The 17,645-nt window shown below is 44.1% G+C and overlaps 1 protein-coding gene across 1 annotated transcript in view; it reads left to right on the forward strand.

Annotated features, from left to right (window-relative positions):
• Nucleotides 1-7,664: 7,664 nt before the first annotated feature.
• Nucleotides 7,665-17,645, forward strand: part of LOC112117074 (brorin) — a 109,224-nt gene continuing 99,243 nt past the window's right edge. The window contains exons 1-2 of the mRNA XM_029912067.1: nt 7,665-7,738; nt 8,998-9,794. Of these exons, the coding sequence (XP_029767927.1) occupies nt 9,072-9,794 (723 nt within the window). The 5' untranslated portion in view covers nt 7,665-7,738; nt 8,998-9,071. The remainder of the gene's footprint in view (nt 7,739-8,997; nt 9,795-17,645) is intronic.

Genomic DNA, 17,645 nt, shown 5'->3' on the forward strand with positions numbered 1-17,645 from the left:
GATGGTCACACAATATAATGAGCTTGCTATCTGAACAAGAATCAGAGTTCCTTGACCTGCTGTGTACCATGGAAAGAAACAACACCAGATTACTTTTGCATTCATGGAGCAGCTGAACGTGGTGGACCATTCCTTTTGGGCTCAGAAAACAAGCACTGAGTGATTTGATCCCATTATTATGCAGGTCTGGGATGATGAGCAGTGGCCACAAAACTTTTGGATGCAGAAAGCTACATACCTGGAACTGTGTGCTCGCCCCAGCCCTGAGACACAAGGACACCAAAATGAGAGCAGCCCTCTCGATGGAGAAGCTTGTGGCAATCACTGTGTGGAAGCTGGTGACTCCAGACTGCTACTGGTCAGTTGCGAATCAGTTTGGAGTTCGGAAGTAGACTGTCAGGGCAGCTTTAATGCAAGTGTGCAGGGCCATTAATTGCATCCTGCTCCCAAGGATCATGATTCTTGGCAATGTGCATGAAGTAGTGGATGGCTTTGCAGAAATGGGCTTCCCTAATGGCATATTCCAGTTTTGGCCCCGGACCATCTTGCGACGGAGTGCATCAGTAGAAAGGGGTACTTCTCCATGGTATTGCCGGCGCTTGTGGATCACTGCGGGTGTTTCACTGATATCAGCGCGGGGTGGTCCGAGAAGGTGCATGATGCACAAATCTTCAGGAACACTGGCCTGTACAGAAAGCTGAAAGCAGGGACTTTCTTTCCAGACTAGAAGATTACAGTGGGGGATGTTGAAATGCTCATAGTGATCCCTGGAGACCCAGCGTACCCCTTACTCCCATGGCGCATGAAGCCTAAATGGGAAACCTGGACATCGGCAAAGAGCACTTCAACGATAGGCTGAGTAGGTGCAGAATGACTGCAGAATGTGCATTTGGCAAATTAAAAGCATGCTGGAGATGCCTTTATGGCAGGTTAGATCTCAGTGAGGAAAACATTCATAGCTGCCTGCTGCACACTCCATAATCTTTGTGAGGCTAAGGGCGAAAAGTTTGCCCAGGGTTGAATGCTGAGGCAGATCACCTGGCTGCTGATTTTGAACAGCCGGATACCAGGGCAATTAGAGGGGTACAACAGGGAACAATTTGAATCAGGGAGACTTTGAGGCAACATTTTGAGAATGAGAACCAATAATGTATGTTTCTATACAGCAATCTGCCATCTTCATTAATTTGAGTTTTGTTTGTTTCCCTAACACGTGATGATTACTGACCAGGATTTTCAGTAAGCAAATGATTAAACTGCATTTATATGTTTTATTACCAGCTGCTATCACAATTTGTAGGACACAAATAAAGATTCACTATCTTTCAGAGACTTCGTTTTTATTAAACACCAATTAACACACACACACACAAAGGCTTGGTGGGAAGGGAGGTACCAGTGAAGGGAAGGGTCTTAAAGCTGTTTGTAAATCCAGCTACCATTTTGGAAGCTATCCGAAGGAATGGAGTGAATGGAAAATTGAGAAGTTCTGGAAAGTTGAAAGGAATGTGTAGGAGGAGTTTGGGGAGGGCATGGAAAACAGTTCTGTATGGGCTGCACAGGAAGGCGAGCACGCATCTGTTCTGACTGTAGCGTGATTAGGGACTATAGCATCTCTGTTTGCTCCTCCATTACTTCTGTCATCTGCTCAGTGGCCTTTTGAACAATCTCCTGATTTTCTTTTCTGGTTCGCCTTTCCATTTCTCTCCACTCCCTGTGTTCTCTTTTTCCTTCCTCAAAGGGTTGCAGCACCTCCCGGAACATGTCCCCCTTGCTCTGCCTTGGTCGCTTAATTATCTAGCGGAGACGCTCCACCAGTGTGTAGGGGGTTCCCCTGAAGGCCACATATTTAGAACCACAGGAAACAATACACAGAAGCATGATTGTTTGTTCAAGCACAGCATCAAATCATTACAGTAAAAAATACACCTCTTGTAACATACCAAGCACTTTCTCACTGACTCTCGGCAAGCACACATCTTGGCTAACACCCTAAACCTGGTGAGTTCTGCCTTGGTGGGTGAGGATTGTTGAAGTTGGGGTAAAAAGTGATTGGGGTGATTCAACAGTAGTGGTGCAAGTGCCTAGAGACAATATTGTAAATTCTGCACCATTTTCCGCAGGCAGGGGTCATTGAAGCAGATATCTCACTCCTGAGGGTAAGCAAGGATACATCTACTGCTTGCTTGCGGTTTCAGACCCAGTCCTTATGCTGCTCGTCTGTGTGCCACTTTGGTCCCTGCATAAGTGATTGCCGAGTGGCGCGGAAAAGTTTCCTACAGTGTGGGAAGGAACAAAGCAGCTTCGGCATAGGATTAGCAAGTACCTCCAGGAAAGATTCCTAGAGATCTCTCTGGAGGATTCCTGTTTAATCTTACTGTGCATCAATACACTGTTCCATCGCACAACTTAGCTTTACAGGGGAATTTGGAGCACACTCAAACCCAACTTGTCTTCCACATTTCTATTCCTTCATCCAGTCTTACAGTATACAAAACAAAGAACAGCTGTATGTCATATAACCAAGCAGAATCAATACAAAAAGATCACTTACCAGCATCTCCTCTCCTGCTTCTTGCTCACCGGAGAGGGACTGCTGGGACTGGCTGGACACCTCTGGAGTGGCGAAAAGTTCCTGCCTCGCTGCCCCATCGGGCAACCCTGCCGTGGGCGCCTTATTGTCCTCCAACTCCACCTGCTCGTCCATGACTTCGACTTGTGGGTTAGGACCACTTTCCGCCATCTCCAGCTCTGCTGAGGTATCCAAGGGGCTCTTGGCGGTGGAAGTGGTGTTGCTGCCGAGGACAGTGTCCACCTCCTTGTAGAAGTGGCTGGTCTTCAGCGCAGCACTGGAGCAACGGTTCGCCTCCCTTGCCTTCTGGAATGCTTGTCTCAGCTCCTTTATCTTCGCTCCGTACCATAGGCGCCAACTCCAAGGGTGCTCCAGGGTTGGAGCATCCATTGAAAAAAAATAGTGGGTGCTCAGCACCCACCAGCTACAGCTGATCAGCGGCCACTGCTGAACAGCTGTTTGGCGGCTCAGGGAGAGTGTAGAGCAGTGAGTGGGCAGGGGCCTTGGGGAAGTGGGGCAGGAAGAGGCGGAGCAAGGCAGGGCCTTGGGGAAGGGGTGGAGTAGAGGCAAGGCCTCGGGCTGAAGTAGTGTTGGAGCACCCCTGGGGAAAACTAAAAGTCGGCACCTATGCTCTGTACAGCACCCTGTCCCGGTCATAGCCCTTTTCACATAAGCTATGAGAAATCTGCCCGTAGTAGGTATCGAAATTCCTACGGCTGGTGCACAGCTGGGACTGGACAGCCTCCTTTCCCCATATACTCAGCAGACCCAGCAACTTAGTTGTGCTCCAAGTGGGAGAGCGTTTGCTATGTGGAGGCACCATGATCAGCTGGGAAGATGCGTTGTGAGCTCTCCATACCAAGCAAACAGGAAGTGGAATTTCAAAAATTCCCAGGGCCTTTAAAGAGGGACAGACAGATGCTTGTGACGGAGTCCCACGGGAGCCACACTGAGGTTACTCAATTAGGGCAAACCCCAAAGCTGGTGGATATTCCGATACTTAGATTTAGAAAGCCAGCATAAAACAACATCTTCAATATCTTATTGGTTGCACAGAAGCCAATAAACAGTTCCCTTATAGTAACCCAGCCTTAGGCTTCCACCCAGACACCCAAGTCAAATATGAAAGTTCTACCAATCCCAAAGGGTCGGACACATCACCTCCCAAGTAAATGAATATTTCAGATCTTACCTAAATACACACTTACAGCCGATCCTTATTAACTAAACTAAAATTTATTAAAAAAGAGAGAGTATTGGTTAAAAGATCAGTATACATTACAGACATGAGTACAGTTCTGAGATCAGTTTCATAGTAGAGATGGTGAGCTTTGGAGTTACAAAAAGTTCTTAGAATTAGTCCATAGATTCAATCCAATGTTCATACGCAGGGTGATTGAGGTGGGACTGGAGATCTCAGTCTTCCGACTTAAGCTTCTCTTGCATAAAGTATCAAGCAGATCTGAGATAAAAAGGATCAGGACCCAATGGTTTTGTATACAGTTCCAGGCCTTCTCTTGACAGCTCGGAGTCCTTAGGTGAACAATAGGCAATCATCGAGACTTTGAAGTAGACCTGTTTCCAAAGCACCACCAGTAATTAGCTACATGGATTAACATAAGACAATTGCCTGTTTTCCACCATTCGTAGGTGATTTGCTATACATTCAAAGAGAGATCAATACAGTGATCATTTAAATGTTAAGAACTTCTTTTGATCTCTGAATTAACAGGATACAGCATAGGCAGAAACTGTTTGGTTACACTATTAACCTCTAACAATATATATGTAATCACACAAAACCACAAACATTAGCTACCAATATGTCCCTAAAGGTTGAATTTGGTCATTTATCCTGCAGGATGTTTAACTAGCATTCCCAGGTGTCTGGTTTCCGACTGGCATGCCCAGTCAAAAAGGGACCCTGGTAGCTCCAGTCAGCACTGCTGACCGTGTCGTTAAAAGTCCAGTTGGTGGGGCTGGCAGGCTTCCTACCTGGCTTCGCACAGCTCTCTGGAAGCAGCGACATGTCCCTCGGCTCCTAGGTGGAGGTGCACCCAGGGGGGCTCCATGCGCTGCCCCTGCCTCGAGTGCCAGCTCTACAGCTCCCATTGGCCGGGAACTGCAACCAATGGGAGCAGTGGGGGCGGTGCCTGTGAGCGGAGGCAGTGCTCAGAGTCGCCTGGCTGCGCCTCTTTCTAGGAGCCAAGGGCCATGTTGCCACTTCTGGGGAGCCCCCCCCAAGGCAAGCGCCGGCCAGAGCCTGCATCCCGCACCCTCTTCCACACCCCAACTCTCTGCCCTAGCCTGGAGCCAGGTGAACCCCTCATTTATGGACCCACCCCAGAGTCCATACCCCCAGCCCAGAGCCCATACCTCCTCCCACACCCCAACCTCCTGTCTCAGCCCAGAGTCGCCTCCCACACTCTGAATCCCTCAGCTCCACCTTGCAGCCCGGAGCCCCCTCCTCCACCCCAAACTCCTCATTTCTGGCCCCACCCTGGAGCGCACACTCCCAGGTGGAGCCTTCACTCCCTCCCACACCCCAACTCCCTGCCCTAGCCTGGTGAAAATGAGTGAGTGAGTGAGGGTGGGGGAGAGCGAGTGACAGAGGGAGGGGGGATGGAGTGAGCGGGGCCTCAGAGAAGGGGCGGGGCAGGGGGGGGCCAGGGTGTTTGGTTTTGTGCAATTAGAAAGTTTGCAACCCTATGCTTAACCCTTTCTGGCCATATGTCACACCTGGCTGCAGGGGAGTTTGAACTACTAACCAGGATGGGCATTGTGGGACACCTCCTGGAGGCCATTTATGGTGACAAAACCAAGCCCGGTATCTACACTGACACTTTGTCGATAAATCTTTGCCATAAATAGCCCTATGTTGCTCATTGAGGTGATTTTATTTTGTTGCCAAAACAGGAGAGTTTTGTTGCCAAAAGTTGCGTTGTAGTGTGTTCACCGTCACTGTTTTGTTGAGTAAAGCTGCCTTTTGTTGACAAAACTCTGTAGTGTAGTCAATGCCTTAGAGATTACTTTCTCCCCTTTGCTTTGTCTGAGTTACTGTGCTAACATTCTGGCTGTACCAGTTTCTGCATTCATTTCTTTAATGCATTGCTCTGCTCATTTTCTATGTTTAAAATATTTAAGTAACAATTGTTTAAGAAATGTGTAGGGACAAAACTATAATGTGCATCCAGTAATAAGTTGAATTGGTAAGTCATAGTCCTTGTCTACACTTCTGAGAGTTTGCCACTATAGCTATACCATCAACCCCCTCTAGTGGAGAGTTCTGTTGCTGGTACTGTATAGTTTATGCCGTTCCTTGAACAAAATAAGCGATACCCGCCCAAAAGTTCTTTTGTACTGCTATAACTGCATCTGTGCTCTGGCTTTCTGCCAATATTAAAATGTCAAAGAAGCACAACCCCTAACTGACGTTATACCGTCACAGGTTTTAGTGTAGACCTAGCTGTACATACTTTCATAAAATACCTCTACTGTGTTTCCTATGTGCTTTGGATAGAATTCAACCTGCTTTATGTACATCAAAATACCCGTGAAAGACTTTGAACTGGCAAATAGATGGCAAAAGTGTCAGAAATAGGTCATTTTTGTTTGGTGCCTCAGCTGAGTCCCAGGAGGGACTGTGAATCTCAGTGGGGACTGCATAGGTGCTGGAACTAGGGATGCTGGGGGTAGGGCAACACCACCTGGTTTGAAGTGGTTTCCATCATTTACAGGGTTTACAGTTTTGTTTAATGGCTTTCAGCATCCCCCGCTATAAAAATTGTTCCAGCACCTAAGGGGGATTATGAAGAGGAGAAAATGGGTGGAGGGTAGAGAAGAAGAGAGCAGGAAAAACTGGGAGAGAAGAGAGAAAGGTAAGTGAGAGAGAGGAGTGAATGGCAGGAAGAATGAATGAAACACCAATTTAAAAAAAGAGGAAAGAGAACACTGTAAAGTAAAAAGGAAGAAAATATAAATAAGGAGAAAGTGAAGGAGGGAAAGAATGAACTTGGCAAGGAAAGGAGAGAGGACAGCCCTGATTCTGATCTTATTTGCATCAGTTTTACACCAGCGTAAGGGCTTGTTTACAACTGGAGTTACTCAGGCCTAACTGTACTCAGGAATAAGAGTGGCCATACCTGGAGTTATTCAGGAGTAGCGATTGCCCTTTAAATTCACACCCCACCATTCCCCCTTCACTTGCAGCTGCAGACAAGCTCTACTGACTCCCCTGAGCTCGGTGGAGTTCCTCGCTTTACCCCCCTGGGCTGGCGAAGAGAGGAGGCGGCCCGGGGAGAGTGGGGAAGGAAAGGGGGGCACGCTGGAGCAGGAGTGCGAGCAATGGCAGGAGTTAATGGCAGGGAAGAGGCAAAGAGGACGGAACGGTAGGTTGAGGTAAAAGCCGAGGAGGGCGCGTGTGTGCAGGCGGGACTCGGGAGCTGAAGGGAGAGGCGCGAGTGAGCAGGGCGGGGTGGAGCCCGCTGCGGCCCCCGCAGACCGGAGTGCTGGTTGCGCACAGAGCTCCGGCTCGGACTCGGCAGCGGCGTTTCGCTTCTCACCTCTCCCGCCCGGGCTTTGCAGCCAGCCAGAAGCTGCTGCCACAGCAGAGCCTCGGCGAGCGGCCGGGAGACGCCCCCGTGGAGAGAGCCCAGCGTCCCCGCAGAGGCGGGGTGGGGGGAGCCCCGGAGTCCAGCCAGGATGCGAGAGGAGTAGAGGGGGGCTGGGCCGGGGCAGCCCAGAAGGACTGTGCAGGTGCAGCCGGTGGCTGCGGTGCTTGTTCCCGAGGAGGAGGGGGCAGCAGCAAGCTGATTTCCCCCCACACGCATACACGCCGTGTGGCCAGAGGATGGGAGCCAAGTTGGAGCTGCGGCTTCTCCTCGCCAGGAGCCGGCTGCTGGGCTGAAGCCGCGGTCTGCGGGGCTCATGCTCGCGTGCATGTAGGTGAAGGGGCGCTGCCCCCGCCCGCCTTTCCCCGCCCTCCCGAGCCTGAACTCCTGCCGGCTCGCCCCAGCCGGGGAAAGTTGGGACGACGAGGGAGGGGAGAGCGGGGCGGTTGGCGGAGTGCAATGCCAGGCGGAGAAGGGGAGGGCTGGCTCTGAACTCCCAGGCACCGAGGCAGAGAGGTGGCTGCTGCTCCCGGGGTTGGAGAGGGGCTTAGCAAAGGTAGGTTGTGCTGGGATAGTCTGATGCTCGTCAGCCCCCACTGTCTGCCTTCCATGGGAAAGTTTGAGCAGCCCCCTAGGTGGGGAGGGTGAATGCAGAACAGTTGTCTTGCAATTGTTTATCTCCTGCTCCATCTCTTCTCGGTTTCCCAGACACAGAGGTGGCTTTCTGCTATTCACTGACTTAGACATTATCTTGCCTTCCACAATAGCTACAGGAACCCCCAGAAACCAGGGTGTGTGTGTGTGGGAGGGATCAATTTTTCTTCTTATTTTTTAACCTTCTAGGTCAATAAGAAACTGTATAGAAAGCAGACAGCAAAGTGGGATGTATGATATGCCTGCCCTAGTCTGTTTCTTCAGCCAGAACTGCATGTGAGATAGGCTAAGAGGTGCATTTATTCTAGGGCTATTCATATTCTGGAAATGTGGTGGTGGTGATGGTGGGTTTTTTTCCCAAAGGTCTTTGTGCAAAGGTAGCTCAAATGTTAATTTATACAGAAAGTTGGAAGACAATTGTAAAGGCTATTTATGTTTACCCAGTGTCTCACATTTTTTGTCCACCACATACAATTTTAATATATGATATTTTTAATCAATAGCTGGGGTAGTTATGTTTTGTTAAACTCTGCTAAACATTAGGTTTAAATAAATCTCTGCTATAGAGTCCTAAACTATTTTGCTTTGCTGTTGTAAAGCAGAGGAAGAAACAGGCAGCATATGCATACTGCAGGAAATTGCAAAGAGATCTATTTAGGTTCTGCTGGCTTTAATAACATGCTTGTACTTAATTTTTTTTAAATCATGCTCACTAGCAGTTATTTTAAAACAACTCTTATCAGATTGAATAAAAGATTAATGAAAATCATCATGCATGAAGTCAGGAAATGGAAGTGAATGGTTGATGTTTGTTCTGGAGTCTGCTGTGATTTAAGGAGCTTCATTTGATTCTAGGTACATCCACTTTACAGCAGTCTTTTTGTTTAAAAACTGATTTATGCCAGCTCTTATTAATTATACCTCACCAAGTTTGTACAGCATTTTTAAGGATGTAAGAAGACGGTCCCTGTCCCAAAGAACTTGCAATCTATAAAACAACATACAGGCAAAGTGTGGGGAGGAGGGATGCAGCACAAGAACTTTGTTTGTCTTTTGTATAAATTATCAAACAAAGTTGCATGTTGTTTGAGATGTGGCATTGGTACAAATGCACGGTGAAAAACGTGTGAGCTGAAGTATTTCTAATTGTTCTCTTCCTAGGGACTGTGGATTTACTTAGTGATTCCCTCTGATGTGAATGCAGCATCTCTTGTCCCTCTGGGATGCCGTAGGTGATGCCCAGCTCTACTGCAATGGCAATTGGCGCTCTCTCTAGTTCTCTTCTTGTAACCTGCTGTCTCATGGTTGCTCTCTGTAGCTCCACCATACCTGTGCAAAAACTGGCCAAGGCTCCAGACAAACAGGAGATAAAAACAAGTCAGGAAAAGAGGGATCATACATCAACCAGGCCAGACAGTCAGAGTCAGACAGGCCCAGGGAAAATGAATGAACTTGGAAGGAATGGGCGGGAAGAGGGCACCAGAGATTGGAAGAGCAAAGGAAACAGAAATTATTCAAACAAAGAATCTTGGACTAGGCAAAAACAGGTTTGGAATAGTCAAGGAACAAGCAGTAAATCTGGGAACATTCAAGCACAGGAGCAAAGGGATGGTGTTCCAGAGGAACCTCAGGCGGCTGAAGAACCATCCCTCCCAGAAGTTGTTGCTAGTACTACTCCTGAGCCTCCGGAGGAGTATGCCTATCCAGATTACCGTGGGAAAGGCTGTGTGGATGAGAGTGGCTTCGTTTATGCTATTGGGGAGAAGTTTACTCCAGGTCCCTCTGCTTGCCCCTGTCTTTGCACTGATGAGGGACCTCTGTGCATTCAACCTGAGTGCCCAAGACTCCATCCACGGTGTATTCATGTAGACACCAGTCAGTGCTGCCCACAGTGCAAAGAGAGGAAGAACTACTGTGAGTTCAGAGGAAAGACCTACCAGACACTAGAAGAATTCATGGTAAGGGCTTTTTTATTTAAAAAAAAAAGATTAAAAAAAATGGTGAGGGTTGTTCTGTGATCTTATGTTCTTGAAATGGTTTCTTAGAGAGGGGTTTTTTTTCTTTCTTGTTAATATTGCACCTGCAGCAGTGTATAATTTTCCTTTTAAACATGACCTTTCCAGTTCAGTGAAACCATAACATTTTAAAAATAAGGGAGCTGATCTTTATTAATTCCTTTTGTATTTATAGTGTAAAAAAAATCACAACGAAGCCATTCAGTATTAATATGTATGTGCCCTGAGAGTTTCCACAGGATTTCCATGGCATTTTCAGCATTACATTTACTGTTCCCTTATTTTACAATGCTAACCATAAAACTTATCCTTTGTGAAACCTATTTGCCATTTGGGGCTGATTTCCATTGTTAATAGCCAGTTAGTGACAGTAATGCATCCTTTAATCCATCTCTTTTTTTTTTTTTTTTTTTGTATGCTCAAACTGGGATGTCACAGTTACATAATAATTTTCTGTGGGTATGATTATGGACCTTGGTGTATTAATCAGAGTATGGTTCAGAGGACAGATTATGGCAGTATTTAAATAGTCAATTTTTCTATCTAGTGGAATACTTTTATAGTGAAGCTTTTTTTTTTATTTTTAAACAGGAAACTTCACAATGGTGGAGGTTCATTATCATTGCAAATGCATCTTGTGTATTGAAACAGTGTTGGACTTATGGCCTGATCATACAGTTACTTCCCCCCGCCCCTTATAAATTGATTTTCATTATAGCTGAGTTCTGTAAACAGGTACTGTTGTGCATGCACATTTGGGAGTGTGCATCTGCTAGATGGGGGGCCTGAGCCAAAACCCAGATCTGAATGCTCCTGAACTTTTGGGAGTTGGGGATAATAAAGGGAGTTAGAAATCCAGCCCAGAATTTTGCAGTTCATGCCTGTCTCTTATATATATATTTGAGAGAGAAAATTAATCTTTATGAAGGTTATAAATACACTGCTTGTCTCTTCTTTGGTGTCATCTGTGGTATTTGTGTAATCTTAGGAACTTATTTTTCTTTTGAATGCCTTTCCATATTTTTTCACCTTCTAAAAAAGCCAGAGAACGATTCTGATTTATTCTCTGAACAGAGCACTTTCTCCCTGCCATCTCTAGATGGCTATGCTCAGAACACTAGCACCGATCAAGGCATATGCCAGCAAACAGTAGGCTCATCTCCTCTCCTCCCTCCCTAAGGTCTTGAGTCTTGGCACAGCAATTTATTCCGTTCAAAGGTGAAGAAATAATTTAAAATATGGGTGGTCCTTTTATGGCCAGGTTCTGAAATCCTTACTGTTTCAGCACAGTACATTCAGAAGCAATGTCAAAATAATGTGCTTCCCTGCATATGTTGTCTCCAGGTTTCAACAGCTTAGTGTTAGAATTTTAATGTGTTCCTCATCCACAGCTTTCCAACCCCATCTATGTCTTCCTTTAATGTAAGAATCTTGCATTACTGACTGTAGAGTAGCCTTAAAATGCAGTTAGGTTACTTCATTAAGTTCTGCGTGTGGTGGAAGAATAAAACCCATGGGCTCACTGCTGTCACACAACAATCATGCCTGATAGCTTTGGAAGTGTAATACTGGACAGTGCCCATAGATCTTTTTCAGAACTATATTTCTTCTGTGTTTTCAGCTTTGTTTTACCCCATTCTGACTCTGGCAGTTCTAATGAAACCTTCCCATAATACAGTGCCATTTTTCAATTATTCGTGCTCTCTGTTAGGATAAGTAATAAGTAGGATGAGTAAGGATATGCGTGTGTTCAGGGTGGCTAAGGAAAATCACTAAAGCTATACAGCATTTTAATTGCAGCCTATATGTTTTATCATACTGACACTGCATAGCTGAGCCTCCACTCAGCCTATAATATCATAGGTGCAAAACAGTAGGCACAGTTATTTTCATATACCATTGCAATTGATTAAGATTGAAGGGAAGTAACTTACATGTGCAATCAGATCACCACTAAATGCATGCACAATTGCCGATGGAAATAACTGCACCCAGTATTGGAATCCATTTTTATAACTGTAGTCACAACTGTCTTGTGGATGTTAAGTACAGCACTCTCTACCATTTGATTTAGGTCAAGGAAGTATTTGTAAACAGGTAAGTCTATTCTCTCTGTATGCATATGTTCCATTAATGGGAATGAGTCACATATTCTGATGAAGAAAAACATATTGACTCCTTAAATGATTACATGAATTATGTGTATATATAAAAATGTGTATGCAGATTCACATATATGCATACACAAACGTGTGTGTGCATGTATATATTGTATATAAATGGAGTTTGACATAAGTTTTTATTTAAAAAGAAAAAAAGGGAAAAAAAAAAAAAAAAAAAACCCTCTCCCCAAGCCATGGTAAAATCTGCTCCTGTGAAACTAGGAGTGGAGGGAGATACATCAATCTCTGCATACAGACTTTGCTTATATTTGTGTGTGTGGTAGTATCTGTTATATACTAGTGTTAGGAAGGAAAATAAATTTTATTGCAAACCAAAACTGGAAAAAACAAAACCCCAAAACTCAGAAGCCTAATAAAGATGTCTTCATCTACCTCTTGCAGTATAGCTTTTTGTGGGGCCATGCTGCAGTATGGCAAGTGTTTCAGCTTAGAGAGAACTTTTAATGGGATTGGGAGCAAAAGTACCTTACAAAAGAACATAGTTTCCCAACTGTGATTAAAATGGAAATCCTCAATGAAGATAGAATCGTATTGGAATCTCTCTTTATTATTTGTATTCAAATTTTAAAGAAGCATTCCTGTGATCATTACTGGGCTTTGTTACTCAGAGGCAAATTGGATACTTTGCTGTCACAGATTTTGCTTTGTTTATCACAACTTCTGTCCTGTCAAAGAACTTAATTTATGAACAACTCGCTTGAAATTCTTGAAGACGACAAATCCAGATGGATTTCAAAGCATTTGTGGTGCTTTGAAGGCACAGAGAAATATAAAGAAGACTGATATATTAATGCTTGTCAGCCTAACCGTGTTCATGATCTCTTGGGGAGTATAACTGGAATGAAAATGTTACTAGAAATATCAACCCAAGAGTAAATGGATATAGTTTTATGGATTTTATTTATTTATTTATTTTACTTAGAGTTTTCAGAGATGTAAGGAACGAAATATAGACTTCTGGATTTTTTTTCTTTGAGTTATTTAATCCCTGTCTTGGTTAAAGTACAAATAGAGAACTTCCACTTTCTGTAAGCCAGGTGGGTTTTTTTCCCCAAAGGCCAGAAAAAAATTGCCTAAAACAAAGTACTTTGGTATGCATGCTGGGCCAGATCCTCAACTTGTGTTAATTGACATAGCTCCACTGACTTCAACTGATCTATGACATTAAAGAGCTGTGGATCTGGCTTGCTGCCTGTATTATGCTAGAATTTTTCTTGCTCTTCTATTGGGGAACCCTTAACTGATCCACTTGTTTGCATACTTATGTATGCAAACTTTTCTACTACATCTGTAGCGCCACAGAAAAACATTTATACACTTGTTCATAATCTTCCTTTAAACCCTCAAGAAGACAACTTCTTGCGATTTCCTATAGGTTTTATGGCTGCCTGGAAAATTAGGTCAGATTTATCTGCTTCTTATTGGTTCTTCTCTGTTAGCATAGGAAGATCTGCTGTTGTGATATAGTTAATACTTAGAACTTATGTAGTATTCTTCATTCCTAACTCTGAAATTGCTTTACGATTAACTGCATGATCTGTTAGATTGTGGAATAGTGTCCCAAAAGAATTGGTGGCAGCCCCATCGCATCAGCCATTAGAACCTATGCTGAAGTAAGAGTTCATCCGTTAGAGGGGAGAGGAAAATGGAAGCGGCACAAATGGGCCTTCTCCAATTCTGACTTATGATTCCCTGCCAATTACATGGTGTCATACCAAGGCATTTCCTTGCTAGACTATCTCTTATACATTGATCCTTATTAATATTACTTTTTTGGCCTCTTTCAGGCATTGGCTTTCTATAGTTTTAACCACATCTTGCCTAAATTGAAAAAAGAAGCAGCAACATTTGGTCCAAAGATATGCAAATAAGGGCTCCCTGGGCATTTCTATAAGGGACAGAGCTAATGCTGCTTTAACAACTATTCTGCTTCACTTCTACTGAAAATGTACTTGACTCCTACTCTTGAAAATATTACAAAACAGAATAGAAAGAAATACTTATGTGCTCATTTTACTGCGTTCTTAAAGGACTACATTGTACAACTCTTTTATTCATGTTGGAGAGCTTGTATGAGTAAGAGTTATCCCATAGACTACAACAGACTCTGCAAGTGCTCACCAACGTGAATGTTTGCCCAATGAAGGCCAAAGTGAAGAAACTGTTGTGGCTGGAAAAACAGGATGCCTTAGCATCAGATTCTTATCCTGGTTACACTGTGTAAGTGTGGAGATACTACACTGAGGTCAGTGGATTTCCTCCAGATTTACATTTGGTGTAACTGAAATGAGAATTTGTCTCTGTACTAAATCTCTTCCTGATCACCAAAGTGCAAGGTGCTTCTAATTAGCAAGTTGCAGTGAAATGTGTACCATAGATCACATTGTAGATGTAGGAAATATATGTGGTGGTGTATCCAGGGAAGAATATACATCTCATCCGAGGAAAAAAACGGGGAAAAAAACAGAACAAAACAATGTCTGATGGATGACAGTGCTTATTAAAGGATCATTGTAAATATTTCTTTGCAATAACCTGCTATATATTACATGCAAAAAAGTGTTCATGACCTACTACTTGGACATCTGTTTATCTAGAGCGTTTGGTTTCTGAAAGGTATGATCTTCAAAAGCACATTATATTTGAGGGAAATACATCTTTATGAACACCTTACATGTGTTCAGACTTTAAATCAGGATTGTTTCTTTCCACAGTGCCGTTAATATTTTGTTAAATGGCTTCATGTTCTGGGCAGTCTATGCTTTGTTGAAGGCAAATGGTTCTGTCAAAGTTGAAATTCCAGTAAATAAGCTGCTGAATTAAAAGATGTTTTAATTTTATAAGTCTGAATAAATGTTCTTCCTAACATATCTTTTTTTCAATCTTGATTGCTGCTTCATTGCATCAGATACAAGGATATAAAAAGTGATATAAAAGCTGGCTGTACCATAGTATATGGAATACTTAAATGAGTATACCCTCTTCTTGCTGTTGATCTTGTCAAGCTGTCAGAGAGAACAGGGCTAAATTCACCACTTATTTAAATGTACCCAAATATTGTGAAGTCTATGGAATTGTGCCAACTTAGACTCTTGGTGAATTTAACCCGAAGACTTGATTTCTTGATGAAGTTTTATCTAAGATCTTAAAAGCAAACCATATATTTTGTATCTTAGCATGTAAAGTGGGAGAGAGATCTCCAGATAAAAATAACTACAGAAGAATGGTTTCTCAGTAGTGACCTGTAAGCTTCAAAATATTCAGAATTCAGGTTTCACTTGGATAAACACCCATAATTTCAGATGCTCATCCAGAGTTTGTCAAATACCTGAATCTCTTGATTCTATACATTGGTCTGGAAATAGCCTCTTCCTCTTCTGCTATAGCTAGGGCCCTACCATATTCACAGCCATGAAAAACGCGTTCCCCCGCCCCCCCATGAAATCTGGTCTTTTGTGTGCTTTTACCCTATACTATACAGATTTCACAGGGGGAGCCCAGTGTTTCTCAAATTGGGGGGGTCCTGACCCAAAAGGGAGTTGTGTGGGGGGGGGAAGGTTGCAAGGTTATTTTGGGGGGGGGGTGTCATGGTATTGCTACCCTTACTTCTGCGCTGCCTTCAGAGCTGGGCGGCCGGAGAGAGGCCACTGCTGACTGAGGGTCCAGCTCTGCAGGCATCAGTGCAGAAGTAAAGGTGGCAATATGATACCATGCTATCCTTACTTCTGCGCTGCTGCTGGCAGTGGCTCTGCCTTCAGAGCTGGGCTCCCAGCCAGCAGCAGCCGCCCCTCTCCAGCTGCCCAGCTCTGAAGGCAGCATCACCACAAGCAGCAGCACAGAAATAAGGATAGCAGTACCACAACCCTCACCACAATAACCTTGCAACCTGCCCCCCAACTCCTTTTTGGGTCAGAACCCCTACAATTACAACACTCTGAAATTTCAGATTTAAATAGCTGAAGTCATGAAATTTACTATTTTTAAAATCCTATTACTGTGAAATTGACCAAAATGGACCATGAATTTGGTAGGGCCCTAGCTATAGTGCCATAGATGTGCATGGCACTTTATAAACAATTTGAAGGCAGAGGCCTTGCCCCAAAGAGCTTATAACAAAGACGTGCATTATGTGGCTTTGTTGTGCATTTTGTAGCTACAGGATTTTTTTAAGCTATAGTATATTTTATAGGGAAGAGCACTAGAAGAGGACGGCTAGCTGTGGAAGTCTAACGGAACCAAATTAAATGTAAGGGAGGAGGGCAAAGTGGAGAGAGAGAGCATGAAAAGAGGGTCTGACACATGAGCAAAAAGAGAGGAAGAGGTTAGTGAATGGAGAAATTGGTGGCAGAGCATAGAACATAGGTGTATAGGAGGAGACAAGGGCATTGATGTAACCATGGGTAGCACTGTACCGAGATTTGAAAGTGAGGAAGAGGAGAGAGAGAAGCAGAAAATGTGGAGGGATTCAGGCAGAAGTAGCAGTGAGTATGGAAGATAACTTTGGATATGACCGGTTGAATAAGAAGTAGGGAAGCAAGGGAGAAGGATGTTTCTGTAGTCCAGATAAAAGAATGCTGACACAAATGAGAGTTGAGGTAGAGTGGAAGGTCTGGCTCTTGGGGATTTTTAGTGGAGTAAGTGAGAACCTTATTTGAGGGAGGAATCAAAGATGACCCCAAAGGTGCAAGCCTGAGTGATCCTCTAGTGAGCACAGACTTCCTTAAGATTTCTGGCAATTCCACTCTGAGTGTCGACAGAGATCCGGTGAGAACAGCCTGTCTGACAGTGTGTTGGTGCTTCTGTTTCACTGGAATCTGGAATTAAATGGCATGGAGAGAAGGAGGCAGAACCTTATGTGAGCACTTCAGAACCTCAAGTTCATTTCTAGAAATGTTGGGTGTGGAAGATGTCCAGGTCTTAAACATGGGGGAGGGGAGGATGTCACTGGAAACAGTGTTCTAACACATTTCCTTCCCTGAAATCTGCTGTGTGTACCAGTGCCATTTGGGGTACAGCAGTAGTAATCACACCCTCAACAGAGGGGAGAGACCAGCATTATGAAATGGCCCTTGTGCACCTGTGCCCCTCCCTGTTTTTTTTCTGAAGGGTTCAGGTGCACTTAAGAGACATGAGGATGAGGGGTATGTGTGTGTGTGGGGGGGGGGGGGGGGGGGAACAGGGCAAGGGAGCATTCTGTTAAATTGTGGGGGGTGTTTTACATATCCAGGAAATAAGAATCACATGCATATCCAACTGTTCCTAATTAGGGGCTTGCTCCTGCTCCATTTAAATCAATGCGAGTTTCCCCATTGACTTCGCTGGGAGTAGGGTCAAGCCCTAAGAGAAACAGTACTTTTGTTTCAGTAATTATCATTTTTCCACTGTTCCCTCTAAACCAATCATGTTTTGAAGAAGTTACAAAGCATGACCTTATTTTTATTCCTCTCAAAATCTTCCTACGTGTAAATTTCAAATATTGGTAGTTATAGAAAATACCAGTTGGTTTTTATTTTATTTTTTTTTTTCATTTTTTGGTCTGAATTTTCTGTGAAAAATATTGAGATTTTGATTTTTTTCATCAGAAAATGAAAAATTTAGTCATAAAGCCATT

This window comes from Terrapene carolina, unplaced genomic scaffold (assembly GCF_002925995.2).
Source record: "Terrapene carolina triunguis isolate 2854851 unplaced genomic scaffold, T_m_triunguis-2.0 Scaffold179, whole genome shotgun sequence".
NCBI lineage: Eukaryota > Metazoa > Chordata > Testudines > Emydidae > Terrapene > Terrapene triunguis.